This window comes from Xyrauchen texanus, chromosome 21 (assembly GCF_025860055.1).
Source record: "Xyrauchen texanus isolate HMW12.3.18 chromosome 21, RBS_HiC_50CHRs, whole genome shotgun sequence".
Classification (NCBI taxonomy): Eukaryota; Metazoa; Chordata; class Actinopteri; order Cypriniformes; family Catostomidae; genus Xyrauchen; species Xyrauchen texanus.
Genome location: NC_068296.1, coordinates 6,404,539 through 6,420,217, shown reverse-complemented (window position 1 = coordinate 6,420,217; position 15,679 = coordinate 6,404,539). Strand labels below are relative to the sequence as shown.

The window sequence follows — 15,679 nt, the reverse complement described above, 5'->3', positions numbered from 1 at the left end:
AGTTGAGATTTGATACCCGTGTTTGTGATTCTATGGTTTTAGCCTCATCTACATGACAGAACGCATGAGTTTAGCTCTTAAAAAACCCTTAGAACGCAGCCTGATATCTTGGCAATTCTGTTAGTGTACCCTCATGCTTACAAAGACAACCAACACAAACACCAGGAGTGGATTAGTGGATATTAAACTCATCTGATAAGAGAGAGTCAGGCTGCGGCATAGTAAGTATGAATCTACACAGGGCCATAATCGCCACTGATAAAGGGGTGTCCCCCCACTTTTCAGTACAGCACACACCAACAAAGATTCACATTGTATAGGAGTAATCATACTGACAAATACAAAAATACTTCTCGTGCAATCCAACTTAAAAAAGACAATCAGGGAATGCATTGCAATTGTATATGTACGCTCAATTAAAATAAAATATATCATATTTGATTTCGGACGTAATGCAGATTATAAATATCCATTATGAATACCCAATATCTCTGTGTGCTATTTATTTCTATGCTAAAAGTATCCAAAGTCCCTTAAAGGCAAGTCAGGTCCCTTGGTAGCCATGTTAATGCAATTCTATGGAATCAAGTACTCCTTTCTACTTCAATGGGGAAAGACCAAAATCTCAAAAACGGTTTATCAAGATTACGAGCAAATAACATATTTCAATCAAATCTGACAACAATGGCATCATAAATTGTGCTTCTTAAGCTCAGATCACGCTAAAAAAAACGCTACTTTTTAGAATGATCCAGCTAATGCGCCTATGCGTTCTGATCGCTGTCGCTATCAAAAAGATGATTTGCTCTTTTAATTTGATTTTTCCCATTAATAAGTATACCAGTGACCTGTCTCACCATTTAATATCTCGTATAATTTGTATATGGTAAACTCTACTGGGATCAATTGTCTGTGAAGTCTCCCGTGTGCTACACGTTATTTCTGTGGTGCACAAGTGAGATTCTAGAGTTTCAAATCATTCACATGCTCACAATGAACATTTCCCTGTGCTAAAAAAGTGCCAGTGCCACAAACGAAGGTGTCTTGAGACATGTTTTTAACGGTTTATATTCTTTTCAACTTGACACAACATTTTAAAAAAATGCAGCGCTCGGACTCGAGATGCAGAAAAAAACAGCCAGATGTGGCACAATGGTCAAAGACATCCGTTTAGCACGTTTACATAGAAACAAAATTGAAAAACAGCGTGGACGGACACAAAAACGTGTTCCTTTAAAGCCCTTTAAAGCTGAAGTATGTAACTTTTTCAGTGTTAAAATACTTTCTTTATATGCAGAAAGAACTATTAATAAGCCATTCATAGGTTCATTTTCTCAAAAACTGTAAACACCGTGTTTCTCTGGCACTATGGAAATCGCTCTGTTTGTTTTGAGTGTCCAGCTTAGATACGCCCCAACAACGTTACTCAACCAATGGCGTGAGTTGGGGGCAGGACTAACTGTTTGTTTTTGACCAATGGCAGACGGGGCCGTATTCGGAAAGCTGTTTTGAAAACAAAGTTTATTTTTGCAAATCCATTTGGTGGCGGTAGTGGTGCAGAAATTATATACTTAATCTTTAAGATATTGCTTTATTATGTAGACAGCACCATAAAGTCAGTGTTTACACTTCAGAGAAATTAAACCACTTGAAGTTCACTCTGCAAATTTAACTGGGATAGGAGAAAGTATTTTAACATGAAAAAAAATTACTTCAGCTTTGACTTCCTGCTAAATGTTATGCTAAGTGTAAGGTGTTTTTTACTTTGTTTAGAACAGCTGGGCTAGGAAAGATTCCCATTTCCTGTGGTTTAGGCAAAAAAAAAAAAGGGAAGTGCTTTCTCCAGTCACCCCCCATCTCTCATCTCTCCAGTCACCCCCATCTCTCTCTCTCTCTCTCTCTCTCTCTCTCTCTCTCTCTCTCTGCAGGCTGTTGTGTGGCTTTCATGGACATTTTGCACTGAAGAGAAAAGGCAGCCACATTCCTGGTGCCTGTTTCAATGAAAACAACAGGGAACAACTAAAATCCCCCCATTTCCATTCCCCCCTGCTCTTCCCCACACACACGCTTCATTTACATTCAATCCATCCTTTATTTTCTCTCTACTTTCATTCCTAAGTATCACTTTTCCCATTTTCACTGCCCTCCCTTACTCTCTCTGTCAGAGTACCTGATATTAGGGCCGAATCTCACTTTTGGAAGAACGACAGAAATGACTTCATCCTTATACAATGCTCCTTGTCTCCCGAGCTGTCTGCAAATAGTTTTAAGATGAGAATGGCAAGAGGAGAGAGAGATTTTGAAAGAGAAGAGGACAGAATTGTACAGCATGACTCACATATATGCAGCTTTAATAGACTGATAATACACTTCCCCTCCACAAACAGAGTTTTAAGGAACATCCTTCTGTGATTATATTATTTTTTTCTTTACGTTTATTTGCTTTTATTTCCATTTTATTATTAATTGAAGTATTATTTCAACCAAAAATAAAAGGTTTGTCATCATTTACTCACACCCGTCACTCAAGAATATTTCGACATGATCACACAATAAATCGACATGTTGCACTCTGTGGACATTTCCCCCCATTCTAGGGATGTGCACGAGTAGTCGAATATTCAAATATTCATTCTGCAATAATTATTCGAATAGTAAAAATACTATTCAAATTTCACAAAGTTTTGCTTTGCTCTACATAAACACAGTGAGATGCATGTTAAATCCTGAACAAGCAAACTAAAACTGCCGGTTATAACAGAATGCACTGGGTGGCGCTGTTGAGTGTGGACGTGTTGATCACCTTTGTTGAGCAAACAGTTCTGTCAGTACTTTCAGATGGACACCATAAAAGCTGGTTATTGTGAGAATGTGGCTTACTGTGAGAAAGCTGGGTTCCTATTTAAATGTACTGGATAAGCAGTGTACACTTTACTCTAGTATATGTGCGGCTCGTCAGAAAGCAGCGTCCCCGTAGCAACGTAATCCCCACAACGCTTCTGTAAACAACAAACATGGTATCCGAGGAAGACTATGCTAGCTGAGGTAAGGGACATTCCATCATTTAATCTGGTGTGTATAAATGAGTATAGTTTACTGAGCATGTAGATATGCTTGTTTTTCTCAACAAAAACATGACATACAATATAAACATGATAAGTGTTATATGCAGAGTGTTTATACTCGTTCTGTACGTTAACTGCGTCCGTCAATTCATTAGCGGTTTCTTTTTCTTGGCTTTGCGTGATCTTAAACGCCTTTATTCTATAATTTTTTTGTTTTCACGCATTGCTTGTTTAAATATTTAAAAAAATAAAAGACACAGGACACGATATAAGCTTGTTTTGATTATATTTAGAAGATTGCTTTTTTTAATAGTGACGCAACATCTCTTTCTCATTAATTACCTTCATTTAAATAATACAATAATAGAATATTCGGTTTTTATGAGCTTAAATATTAGAATACCAAATTATGGATGAATGCCAATCCCTAGTCCATTCGATCAAAAACACTTCCAGTTTTGCACACTGGGGGCAGTGATTCACATTTTATTAAGCAGAGACCGACTTCAACAGCAGAACTTTCAACCTACTGTCACCAAATTCACATTGGCATCTGTTTGAAATATGAATTTTATTTTTTATTCCATACAAAAAAACTGGACGGTGATTTTTACTGACAGGCTCCAGAAATTAGATAAAAACCAGGGCTATCAATCCATTAACAATTCATCAAATTAATCGCATATCAATATTTACTAAATTAGTATATTATATTGTAAATAATTAGAAATATGATATAGAATAAATATTATAATTCTAATATATTGCATCATATACTGTACATACTATAATGTTGCAGCAGACAAGTCAAGCATTTCTACAATACAAAAGTGGCTTGAAAGTGTATTATTTTTATATAATTGAACATAACCCTATTATTGGCCTACTTCATCGGAGCTATTTTTAATTGTTAGTCTATGTAGGTTACCCATGTTTCAGATGGACGCTCCTTAAGCGTCCAATGTTTTTAGAATGCAGTGTCAAGTTAAATGTAGTTTGAAAGGTTGAAAAAGGCATATCGAAATCCCTGCATTCTGTTGTGCATGGTCCAGCTGTCTTTGAACACAAACGCTAGTCTGTGGACGGCTGTGCTGCCTGTTGCACTCGTTGGTTTGACGAGACATGTTGTGTGCTTGAATCCGATTATTACAGAATTTATGTTCCGATCGGGGACTTCTTTTAACACATCATTTTTTCATATAATTAACCAGGTAAATTGGCAGCCCTGATAAAACTAAATTAAAGTAGCACATATGACTAGTGCACTATATTTAAAGTCTTAAAAAGCCACATTATAGCTTTCTGTGAGGCACAGACTGAAAATTAAATAATTATAAACGATGTAGTGATAATGTAGTAAATGATGACAGTTTTCATTTTTGGATGAACTATTTCTTTAACCACATTGAACCAAAACTAACATGTTTTTTTACTTTACAGAAAATCCTGAATGAAAATCTTCAAATGTTTTTTTCCTCCACAATCTGCAATGTACAATGTGTGCTGCTTCCCTTTGGAAAACTACCCATAATTCTATCACAACAGAAACATTCACACAGGGGTCACAACCCCTCGGAACATCAGAGGGCTGGTGTGTGTCAGATGATCATGGTGACCTAGGCGCAACTTCCTCTACAATGAAACGTGTCATCCGGAATATAATTCTATAACACTGAAAAACAGGGACAGGATAAGACGATTTGATTGTATACATAGGGATTTGGTTGGATTGTGAAAAGTGGAAAGAGGCTGTGAAATTGTTGGTTAATATTACTATAAGATTATATTTGAACATTTTCACATTTCAAGAAAATGTTAGTGGTGCTTGCCCATGCAAAACTCATAAGGGTTTGCTTCCAGAGCTTTTCTAAGCAGTTGTTAAGGTGTTCTAGGTGGTTGCTGGAGCATTGCTAAGTGTTTGCTAGGTGTCTGCTTACTAGCCCCAAGAGAACACCCAAAAGTCTCTATTAACTCTTTTCCACCGACATAGTTTGGGTACTTGTTCCTGGACCGGCACAAATTCTAAAACTATTCTAGCTAGACACTTAGTTAAGAAGATCGCAGCTATCTGTTAAATAAACCGGTGGGATTCTCTATCATAATCAGTAAATCAGTAAATATTGATATCAGTCAACATAATATTATAAGCGCTGGCAAAACTCTAAATATAACCATCTGCTACACCAATTTTAATAATGATTCCATAGTTACAGTTTATAGTACCTGTTGCAATTTTGGTGGAAAAGGGCTAAATTATATTCTGGTCTTCCTTCAGATATGAAAAATATGAGATTTTTTTTTTGCCCATTTTTTCATCTGCCAGACAAAAACTTAGTTTGATCACTTAGAAATGTAATAGAACACCTGTCCTCAAAAAGTTGCATAATTTGAGTTATCATTAATATCCGTAACAAAATAAATAAATTGCAAAGAGAAAAGATTTTCTCTTTAAAATATTGTGCACTGATGAACTGGTGAAAAATAACAAAGTCAGGAGCATTTATTATTGACTATTATTGACTTCATGTTGACAGTAAAAGGGAAAATTCACCCAAAACTGACAAAATAGTCAATATAAATAGTCATGCAGTATCAATTTCCTTTGTCACTTCCTGTGTCTAAAATTGGCATATATATAAATTTCCAAGAGGTACATGCTTGACTCGAATGCACATCTTAGCACAGAAACTGATCGTGTGGAGTTTACTCATTGCGTGCAATGAAAGTCACGGGTATAATAATCATGGGAGTGGTAATACTGTATGGAGAATGGAGGTTTCACTGTTAAGCAGTGAGCCAGGTGTAGGAGAGATATGGGCAAGTTGCTGCATTTTTTCACATTACCAAAAACATTCACTCACATCCACGTTCTTCTTTTTTTGGTGATTTGCATTCTTAGTGCATATCGCTACCTATTAGTTGGGCTGGTCAAAGGTGGAGATTTATAGTAAATAAGGACTTGAATATTGATCTATTTCTCACCCACCCACACCTATCATGTGTTCTGCAGAAGAAAGTCAGTCATGCACATCTGGGATGGCATGAGGGTGAATAAATGATGAGAGAATTTTCATTTCTGGGTGAACTATCCCTTTAACCCTGTAAGCATTTTAAAAAACTGAAAAGGACATGTATATCTGGAGACATCTTAAAGACACCCAGACATTTCATTAAAACACACTGACTCATGAGAGTCTAACTGAACATACAGATGCAAATTATGTCTGGTTAGAGAGGACAGCACAGACATGACTGTGTCCCCTCTAAGACGACCATCCAAACGCAGGCAGACAGCAAACACATGCCCTCACTCTGACTGAGCCTTTAATCCCGCTAAAGACACTGAGCAGCAGCTACAGCAAAACAGCATCAAAGCCATGACAAGTCATACAAACACACAACACACTTGTCTGGTTTGTGTTTGTATGTGCTCCGTCTCATGTCTTGCACTTTGTTTCCAAACAGTCTCCGGAACAGAGCGCCACAGTCCCTTTGCTGCAGCTCATCAAACATATTAGTAACCACAACAACTTCCTGTTACTGTTCCCCAGCTTCCTGTCTGCACAGGATCACTTGACACTGGCACTGATAAAGGAGCAGAGACTCTTAAAACGCACACACAAACACATAAACCAACTGTCCCTCCCTTACTAATCAACATACACACCCCAGAGGAATATCATATTCCTCTTGAGGTTTTTCTTATATAACTGTGAGACTCAACAGAGTTCTTCTTGAGTTATGCTTAAGTTTAAGTGTCAACTCAAGGATGTTTCTCCAATAATTCCCTCATAATAAACAATTGAGACAATTGTTGACATACAGTAAGAGTATAGAGTGATAAAATTAATGTGAATAGCATAACTCAGATCATTTGTCTGGGAAGGGTATTATGAGAAATGCTTGAGTTCATTTTGAGCTCTCTGACATTAGATTACAGACTTTTTCTTTGGCAAATCTGAGCACAGCTTGAGACGTTGTGTTAAGATCTCTTCTGAAACTCTAGAGGAGACACATGTGAGATTACTAGAGTCTTGAGTAAAAAAGTTAAAGAAGCACAATTTACCATTGATACAATTGCTGTCAGATTTTACTGCCAATTTTAAATTTTAGAGACTCTTTAACAACAGTTTTGTAGATTTCGTCTTTCCCCATTCAAGCAGATGGGAGCTGCTCTTTCATGACTGGAAATAGCTTCCCGGGAACGTTACAAAGATGGCCGCCAGTGGACTGACTTACTAGAAAGACTTTGTTTAGACCTGTCCGGAGTGCTGTGCCTGTAGACTTCCATTGAAAGTTCCTTACTGTAACTGCCATTTTTTCTTTTATTTAAAAAGTTATTAAACTGAGACTGTGGTAATCAACATATGCTGGCGACAGAACTTAAAGGAATTTAACTTGTTATTGGTTCAATACAAGTTCAAATCAACTGACAGCATTTGTAGCATAATGTTGATTTACACAGAAAAAAAATGTGATTCATTAACTACAGAAGAGTAATGTACTTACAATAAAAGTGAATGGAGCCAGTCCATACATATTAAAATGCACTTTTTCAAAAGTATAGCCACAGTACGTAAACAATATACGTGTTAATTTGATTTTACTGTGATAAAATTGCTTACTAACCTCATCTGTTTAAAGTTATTTCAAATATTACAAATTTGTTGCCATGACAATTTAATGCAGATAAACCCTGTAATTGATTTTATTACACTAAAACCATGTTAACCTGTAGGATATAATGTTTATGTCTTGTGGCAATAAATTTAAACTGTATGTATTTTAACGTTTATGGACTGGCCCCATTCAATTCCATTATAAATGCCTTACAGTAACCATACTTTTTGCTCTTTTTGTTTTAAATAACCTAGGGATGAGATGAAATAATTTTATGTGGTAAATCAACATTATGCTACATATGCCGAACTTGATATTATTTTACCTCAGCTCTTTTCTTGTACAGCTGAGCACAATATGTTCACCGTCCTCTACAAACGGTTCGCATTTCCACACTATTTATTGAGACATCTTCACAGGTGTCTCACAAAGAACTCGATCTGAGGGCGTTTTCCCCCCACAGCCTGTCGTTCACATGTGTTTTCCCCTCATTTTTATTATTTGTGGGGCGTGTGCACTGTTCCTGACCATCACAACCTCAGGGAATACCAAGCTATCCCATCTCTCGCAGTCAAACTCTCTTAATGCGCACACACACATACACACACACACACCCTGTAATAAACACCCTGTGTTTATTGTCTGAACCAGTCTCTAAGACTCAATATTCATTAACCCACCACAGTTAGACGTCCACCCTCTCTCACTCTAAAGAACAAGTAGTAACTTAAGATAATTACCACAGCCTCAACTTTTACGTAATAAATGTCTTTACAGTGATTAGTGATAAAACGATTACCCAAATGACAGAGGGTGCTTCTAAATATACATATGGAAAGGTTAAAGCCATAAAACTGTGTGTTGACTGTTTCTTAAGCAAGTGGAATTTATTTTAAAGGAAAGTTTTTTTTGTTTTTGTGTTCCAAGGCAGAAAGTCATAGGAGTTTGAAATGGCATAAAGGTGAGTAAATTATGACATAATTGTCATTTTTAGATGAACTATTACATTACAGTAGCTCTGAGGAAAGGACTGGCATCATTTGCTTGCACTTTGATTTTTTTGTCATCTAATGCAACGTTCAAACATTTTAAAGTGTGACTTAAGTTTCCAACATACATTGTGGGGCCACTAAAGTGAAAAAGGCATTATAGTACAAAAAAAACCTTTGAAGAAAACATCAAAAGGAGCTACACAAATATCATAAAGCAGGCATTAGTCTCTGGAAAGGTGCCTGAAGTTTACAGCTTCAGAGGAGGGACATTAGGCTCCATTTACACTTTGCATTTTCATGTCTAACACATGAATGCTCAACTAAAAAGTGTGTGTGTAGGTTTGGCTAAACTTGTAAGGGTCAAATTTTTTAAAATGTCCTTACCATTATAGTGAAATATGACAAAAACGGACTAGTGAGGACATTCTCAGCAGTCCTCACTTGTTAAAAAAGCTCACACATCAGCCAAATCATGTTTTTATTCAAATCTACTGATATTAACAGGTTTGTGTGAGGGTTAGATTTAGGGATAGAACATAACAAATATCATTAGCTCCACATAAAAATTATTGTGTCAATGAGATATCCTCACTAATATAGTCAAACAAACATGTGTCTGTGTGTGTTTGACAGAGTCTCAAAGCTGACCGCTGTTAACTATGGACTCAAATTAGACTGAATAATCCACACTGAATGACAAGGCCAAGCAAACATTTTCCCCACTGTGCATTTCATAATGACCCTCAAAAGAAAAAGGAAATGCTAAAAAAAGGAAAAAAAATGGAATTTGGGTGCTGTTTAGGCCAACAGACTGTCACTCAAACAAACTCATCTGCACCCTTTATATAATCAGGCAATATCAGGCCACTCCAAACACGGCCCTAACTGGACCACAATACTGAAAGAACAAGCTGGCATGGACAAAATCTCAGGAAAATACAGCACCATAAAAGGTTGCCTGAGGGAAACTATGAACAAGTTCAGTGTCTGAGACAGACCAACCATGCTACAGAGGGCTTACCAAAGCCATACAGAGAACAAATTCATCACTGAGAGAATGTGAGACTTTGCAAAACATCACAGACCCTGGAGATGTACCACCAAGCACAACATGCTGAAATATGAAATATTTGAAAGTTATTTCTCTTAAAAAGGTCAGTTTGGTAACAGCAGCCTTTTTGAAATATTAATTCTATAGTTCTATATAACAAATAGGCCACTGTATAAATACACAAGGAGATAAAGCATTCCCTTTAAAATATGCCACTAAAGAATGCCATAACATTGCAACTTTTTATTGAGGAAAGTAAACAATGTAACATATGCAGGAGACACACACACACACACACACACACACACACACACACACACACACACACACACAATCCAGGCACATGACATAAAGAAAGGTAGTGAAAAGACAGACAACATTGAAGTTTTGAAGGAGAACCTGTTGTGGGTAAAATAAATGTCCTCCATATTTTTTAAAAGCATCGTTCGGTTCTGTTCATTCCATCAAATTCCAACAAAAATTGTATCCAGGAGCTCTATATTGAGCCACACTAGAAGGTAACATGTCAAATGCTTTACAAATATAGACACATGATTTTGAAACCACACAAGATGAAGCCTTAGAAACTCTCATCCAAGTTCGCTTCAGAGTGATGTATCGGTTTTATCATAAATCTATCTAAGTCCAGCACACAAGCACGGAGGTCTCATACAATAATAACAAACTATGCAAAAACAACTTTTACAACTCTCAACTTTACAAGCAAACCAAGTTAAAGGGATAGTTCACCCAAATATTAAATCCCTAAAACTATTCCTTAAACTTGGTTTGCTTGAAACTTAAGAGACCTTAAAAAGTTGACCAAATCACTTACAAATCAACAAGCTGTGCCAAAGATTCAAACACACAAATAAATACCCAAAACACATAAGTAGATAATGTTAAGTATTACTCACCACTCTTGGTTTGGCCTTCAGAGGGGCAGTGGTGAGCTCCTCGCTGGACTTCCTCTCTAGTTGTGGCTCAGCAGTGGCAGTAGGCACTGAAGGTGTTGACCTTCTGCCCTCTGGTGCGACCCCACCAGGGGCTGTATGGGTCTCTGCCAGGCCCTCCGGAGGTTTCAGAGCCAATATGTATTGCTCAGTGACGTCCTGTAATGATGGAGCATCCTCCCCTTGGACTATTTTGAGGGGTGCTGGAGTCTCAGGGACATGACCAGACCTCCGAAGGTCCTGGGAGATGTGAATATTTGAAGGAACGATTGGCACAAATGTGGCAGGTTCACTGGCATGACGCACATGCTTGGACCTGGCCTTTGGGGGTGCAAGCTTAGGAAGGATGGACGTGGAGTCTGGGTGGTCTTCAGAAGATGGCTCCTCAACTTGTTCCTCTAAGTGATCCCCTTCATCACAAGACACCTGGTGACTAAAGCGGTTTGTGCGTTTCTTGGAGGTTCTGCGACTCATGCGAGGAGACAAAACCTGAGCTAGCTTTGGGTCAAAGGGAAAGGAGGGCTCGTCTGCTGGTTTTGTTTCTCCATTATGACCAAAATGGGAGGGCAAAACATGCTCAGACTGGGAACGAGGCTTCCTGTTGGGACAATAAAGCTGTCGTTCTTCGTTGTTTAGCGCCCACAGCTCATCTCTTTGCTCCGATAAGATGGGCTCACTACTAGAAGGTGGTATGGATTGCTCTAATTCGCTAATTGGCTCACTGTGATGCCTCTGAAATTCTAGGACAGATTCAGCCAGTTCCCCTCGTCTACTGGGGTCGCTAAAGCTCTTTTTCTTCACAGCCTTGCTATTCACTTTCTCGTCGATGAGATTGTAAATCGCACCAGGTTCGCACACAATGCTTTGAATCACAGTGCTGTAATCTCGCAGACTTTCACTACACACAGAGAGGTCACTTGCAGCACTGCCTGTATACTCAGACAGATCTGCTGCTGAGGAGTCCACACCACAACCCACTTTGGAGTTTAAAGACAGTGAACCAAGCAAGTTGCTATCCATAGAGTAGCTCTTTCCGCTGTCTTCTGCAATCGAACAACTTCTGTGAGGCATGGGATCACTCAACGAGCGGTATGCAGACTCACCGTTTGACTCTCCGTTACTACCATTGCTGGATTCTGAGCCATAGTTGCCAGATGAGGAGAATTTCCTTCTCCTGCGAATAGTGCTGGGAGTAGACGGAGCCTCTAAGGCCCCCTGGATTAAATTTTTACTGCTGCTTATGTCTCCTCCTATGGCTACTTCCTCATACTCTGTCCTAACTGAAGGAAGCTGAGATGAAAGAGATTTCTCTAGTGTTGTATCAGGCAAAAGCTCCTCGTACAACCCAGATTGATTCCAAACATTGAGGGTTTGACTTAACACATCTTTACCACAGGATAGCCCCCCATATGACCCCACATCTGGCTCTGTGACAATTCCTTCATCTGTCAGGCTAGATTCATGACCAGAGAGCTCATCCACTGACTTATCACAGAACACATTCTCCTCTGAATTTCCCTTCTGTAAACATTTTCCATTTTCTCTGTCAGTTTCTCCTTCCTTACACACTGTAAAAACAGTATGTTCAAGCCTCCTTTCTTGATTTGCCTCATCTTCTAATTCAGTGTCTTGTTTAGCCTCATCTTTTTTTATCTTGAAACTATCTTCCTCATAATCATCGTCATCCTTACTTTCACCCATTTGACAGATATCTCTTATTACCTGTCTCGCTTCCTGCACATAGCGGTCTTGCAGAGGGGTTGGCATTGGCTCGTCGTAACCGCAGGCACTCCTACAGTCATCACTCTCCACTTCCCGGTCAGGAACTACCACCTGCTCTCCACTACCTTCACAGTCTAGCTGCTGCTCTGAAGAACTCCTCAAACCTGGCCCACTTCCATAATATCTCTGCACTTCTGGCTTCTCAGAGTATGTGAATGACTTAGCTCTCCTCAAAGTAGCAGTGAGGTCTTTCAGGGAGGGCCGTCCAGGGTGTGGTCGATGTGCCCTGGAGCCCATCCTGTATACTGATGTGCCCTGACTGCCCTGAAGCCCAGAGCTTGGACTGTCTTCAATGTCTTGCCCTTTCTTCCTCATTCTCAACTCTGACAGATCTGTCTTAAGGTAGCTAAGAAGTGATAGAGTTTCTGAGGCAATGTCAGGGTTTGACATAGAGATCCGGTTCTTGTCTTTCTCATCATTTAAAGAATGGGGGAATACCCTGTTTTCTAAAATAGCAGTTTTACAGTTGACTGGATTCAAGCTGGGCACCAGTCTAGAATGAACTTGAACTGGGGCACGGGAAAAATTATCTCCATGGCCAAAACTGGGTGAGCGGTACATGGTGGCATTTCTATGGAAGGTTTTACTCAGAACAGCTGATGAGTCTCCACCAATGGTGTGGGTGTTTGCTGGCTGGTCCTCTTCTTTTAACGTCTCTGTGCTAGAATACCTGCTGCTACTCCTTGACCCCAATGGACTGGCTATAAATGACGGTATGGTGACCTTTGACACCCGTGACACCTGTGGAACAGGGCTGCCTGCAGCTGGCCCCTCAAAAGTTCTATGAAAGTGGCTAAAGCTGTCCTTAGATACATGTGAACATGTAGATTGGTTATCTCGTGTCCAAGACAGGCCTGTAAAACATCCTCTAGATCTGAAGCCTTCACTCCTGCGGCTCACGGGATGAGAATCAGAGGCGCTTTCCAAGTGCTCCATCTTTACAGGCTGATTGTCGCTGTCATCTGAATCCTCATTATCTCGGCTGCAACTGCTCTTCTTCTTCTTCCTTAGTGAGCGACGTCTCACGTCCCTGATGTGATGCGCTAATGATGCAGGGCTGTCCTCCTCACTGCCTGAAGACTGATCCCTTAACTTAGCCCTGTAAGCATGCTTGTTTTGAGGGAAGTGCGTGGTGATTCCGTCGCTAGTGAGAACAATGTTAGATCCTGTCCATCTGCTCGACTCCTCGTTCTCTTCTCCAGAGCTCAGTCTTTCCTGAGCTCCGGCTATTTCCACGGAGGGGCCTGTCTGTGGTTTGGAGGAGTTATGCGAGGAATGCAAGCTATCCGGTGGCTGTGGCTGCTCTGCCCTCGTTCTGTGCTCCTGCAGCTGCCAGTGGTGAGCAAATGAGTGAGACCTGAGTGGCAAAGCGCTCGCTCTGCTTCGGGGTGGGGGTTTTGGGGGAGAAGGATGCTGAAGATCAATGCTAATGGGGCTTTGGGTTCCACTATTATTTGTGGGGAGGTCACAATTCAAACAGCTTGTGCCGCTGCTAAACTCACAGGAATAATCAGCACTAAATATGCAATCTGGAGTCAAATAGTCTACATACAGTGTACTGTTGTCATGATCTGAACTGTTTGTATCTTGCCAGGGACCTGTTGGCAGTTGTGAGGGCTGTGTAACACTTTTATCTGAGCTCAAGTTGCTGTCTTTAGCATCAAATGAATGCTGGAGGTGGTGACAAGCAGATTTCAAGTCATCAGCATCGGAAGTTGACCTATGTTGCTTTCTACTTCCATCCCCAAATAGTTCTCTAATTTTAGTAACGCTTGGCCAGTTTGCATCAACATGAATGGTCTCTCCATAGGAAGGGTGATAACTACGATGAGATTTGCATGTTGGGCTCCCTAAGAAAAAAACATTGTGTTCAGAATTATAATTTTGCATATTTGGGTAACATTTTACAATAAGGTTGTATTTGTTAACATAAGTTGACTACGTGAATCACTAACAATGGTGATTTACAGCACTTACTAATCTTAATTCATGTTAATTTCAACGTATACTAACACAATTTAAAATAAAGTTAAATGCATTATCAACAAACATGAACAATTTTATTTTCATAAATTACTATAATACCGAATGCATTTACTACAGTTAGCACAGAACTATATTGTAAAGTGTTTCCAATAATGGTTTAAATGAGCAAAATGTGGATAATTCGAAGAAGAAAAAAGGTATCTTGCCTGCTCTGGTGGCGCCCAATGTTTTGAGAATTGTGCGTTTTTCTCCTCTGTCCGAATCTGAGCCTGACACAGACTCTTGAGTTGAACAATATCTGTTATTATCCTTGAGCTTATCTGGCGTGGGCTCCCAAAACTCCTTGGATAAGCAGCCACTGTCATGTGAAGACGATTCGTCGGCACTTTTAACTAGTGAAGTTGTGTTTTGAACGCTTCCAGTGTTGCCTGAGGAGCTGAAACAAAACTTCTCGGAGAGCTTGCGTACAGAGGGAGATATTCCATGACAGGTTTTCTTGAGTTCTGCGGTTGAGAGGCTGGCCGCGGAGATTTTGGAAACTTTTCTGGATACAGTAACAGTGCGCGTCGCCTCTGCAGCGTCTGGGGGAAGGGCACCGCACCTCTCCAAATCCTCTCCAAATGATCTGCGCTTCTTGGCGCTCCAGCTCTCCAACTTTTTGAAAGATACGCTCCTGTAAACCGACGCTTTTCTCTCCATCTGCCTTTCAGCCATTGCTTTGCCTGTCCTCCCACTTTTCTTTTCTCAGTTCATTGATGGATAGTCCACACTTTTCCTTCTTCCTTAGTTGCTTATACCCCCTGAAAACAAGTTACAATGCCTCCATTGAACCACTGAAGTTGCTTGTCAGCGTTTTTCCGGTGTGGAGGACAAAAAGCTTTGTGAAACAACAGATTAGATTGTTTACGAAAACAAATGAATTAAGTCTTGTTTTATATTTCCAGGCATTTGCGCATGCGTTCCTCCCTTTGTATCCATCCATGCATTTAGAAAGACCTCAAAGTTTAAGCGAAAAACTTCTAAGTGTTTCAACTCTGCATGCACACGACCAACGTTTGAATAATGTACATTTTCCAAAGTAAATCCCATTTCTATGGCCAACTGTTTCTATTTAAAGGCTTCATTTAATTCCAGCGTTGACCAAGTGCGCGCATTATTATTTTGATACAATTAGAGGTTTCCGTGACTTGTGGCTTTTACATACACATAGTTTGCTTGGTTTGAGGGCGG

General features: G+C 39.7%; 1 protein-coding gene across 1 annotated transcript in view; it reads right to left on the bottom strand.

Moving 5' to 3' along the window:
* LOC127661631 (rho guanine nucleotide exchange factor 17-like) overlaps positions 1-15,545 on the bottom strand; it is a 107,185-nt gene extending 91,640 nt beyond the window's left edge. Inside the window, exons 1-2 of the mRNA XM_052152430.1 lie at positions 14,656-15,545; positions 10,646-14,313 (exon numbers count right to left, since the gene is read on the bottom strand). Of these exons, the coding sequence (XP_052008390.1) occupies positions 10,646-14,313; positions 14,656-15,163 (4,176 nt within the window). The 5' untranslated portion in view covers positions 15,164-15,545. The remainder of the gene's footprint in view (positions 1-10,645; positions 14,314-14,655) is intronic.
* Positions 15,546-15,679: the final 134 nt, after the last annotated feature.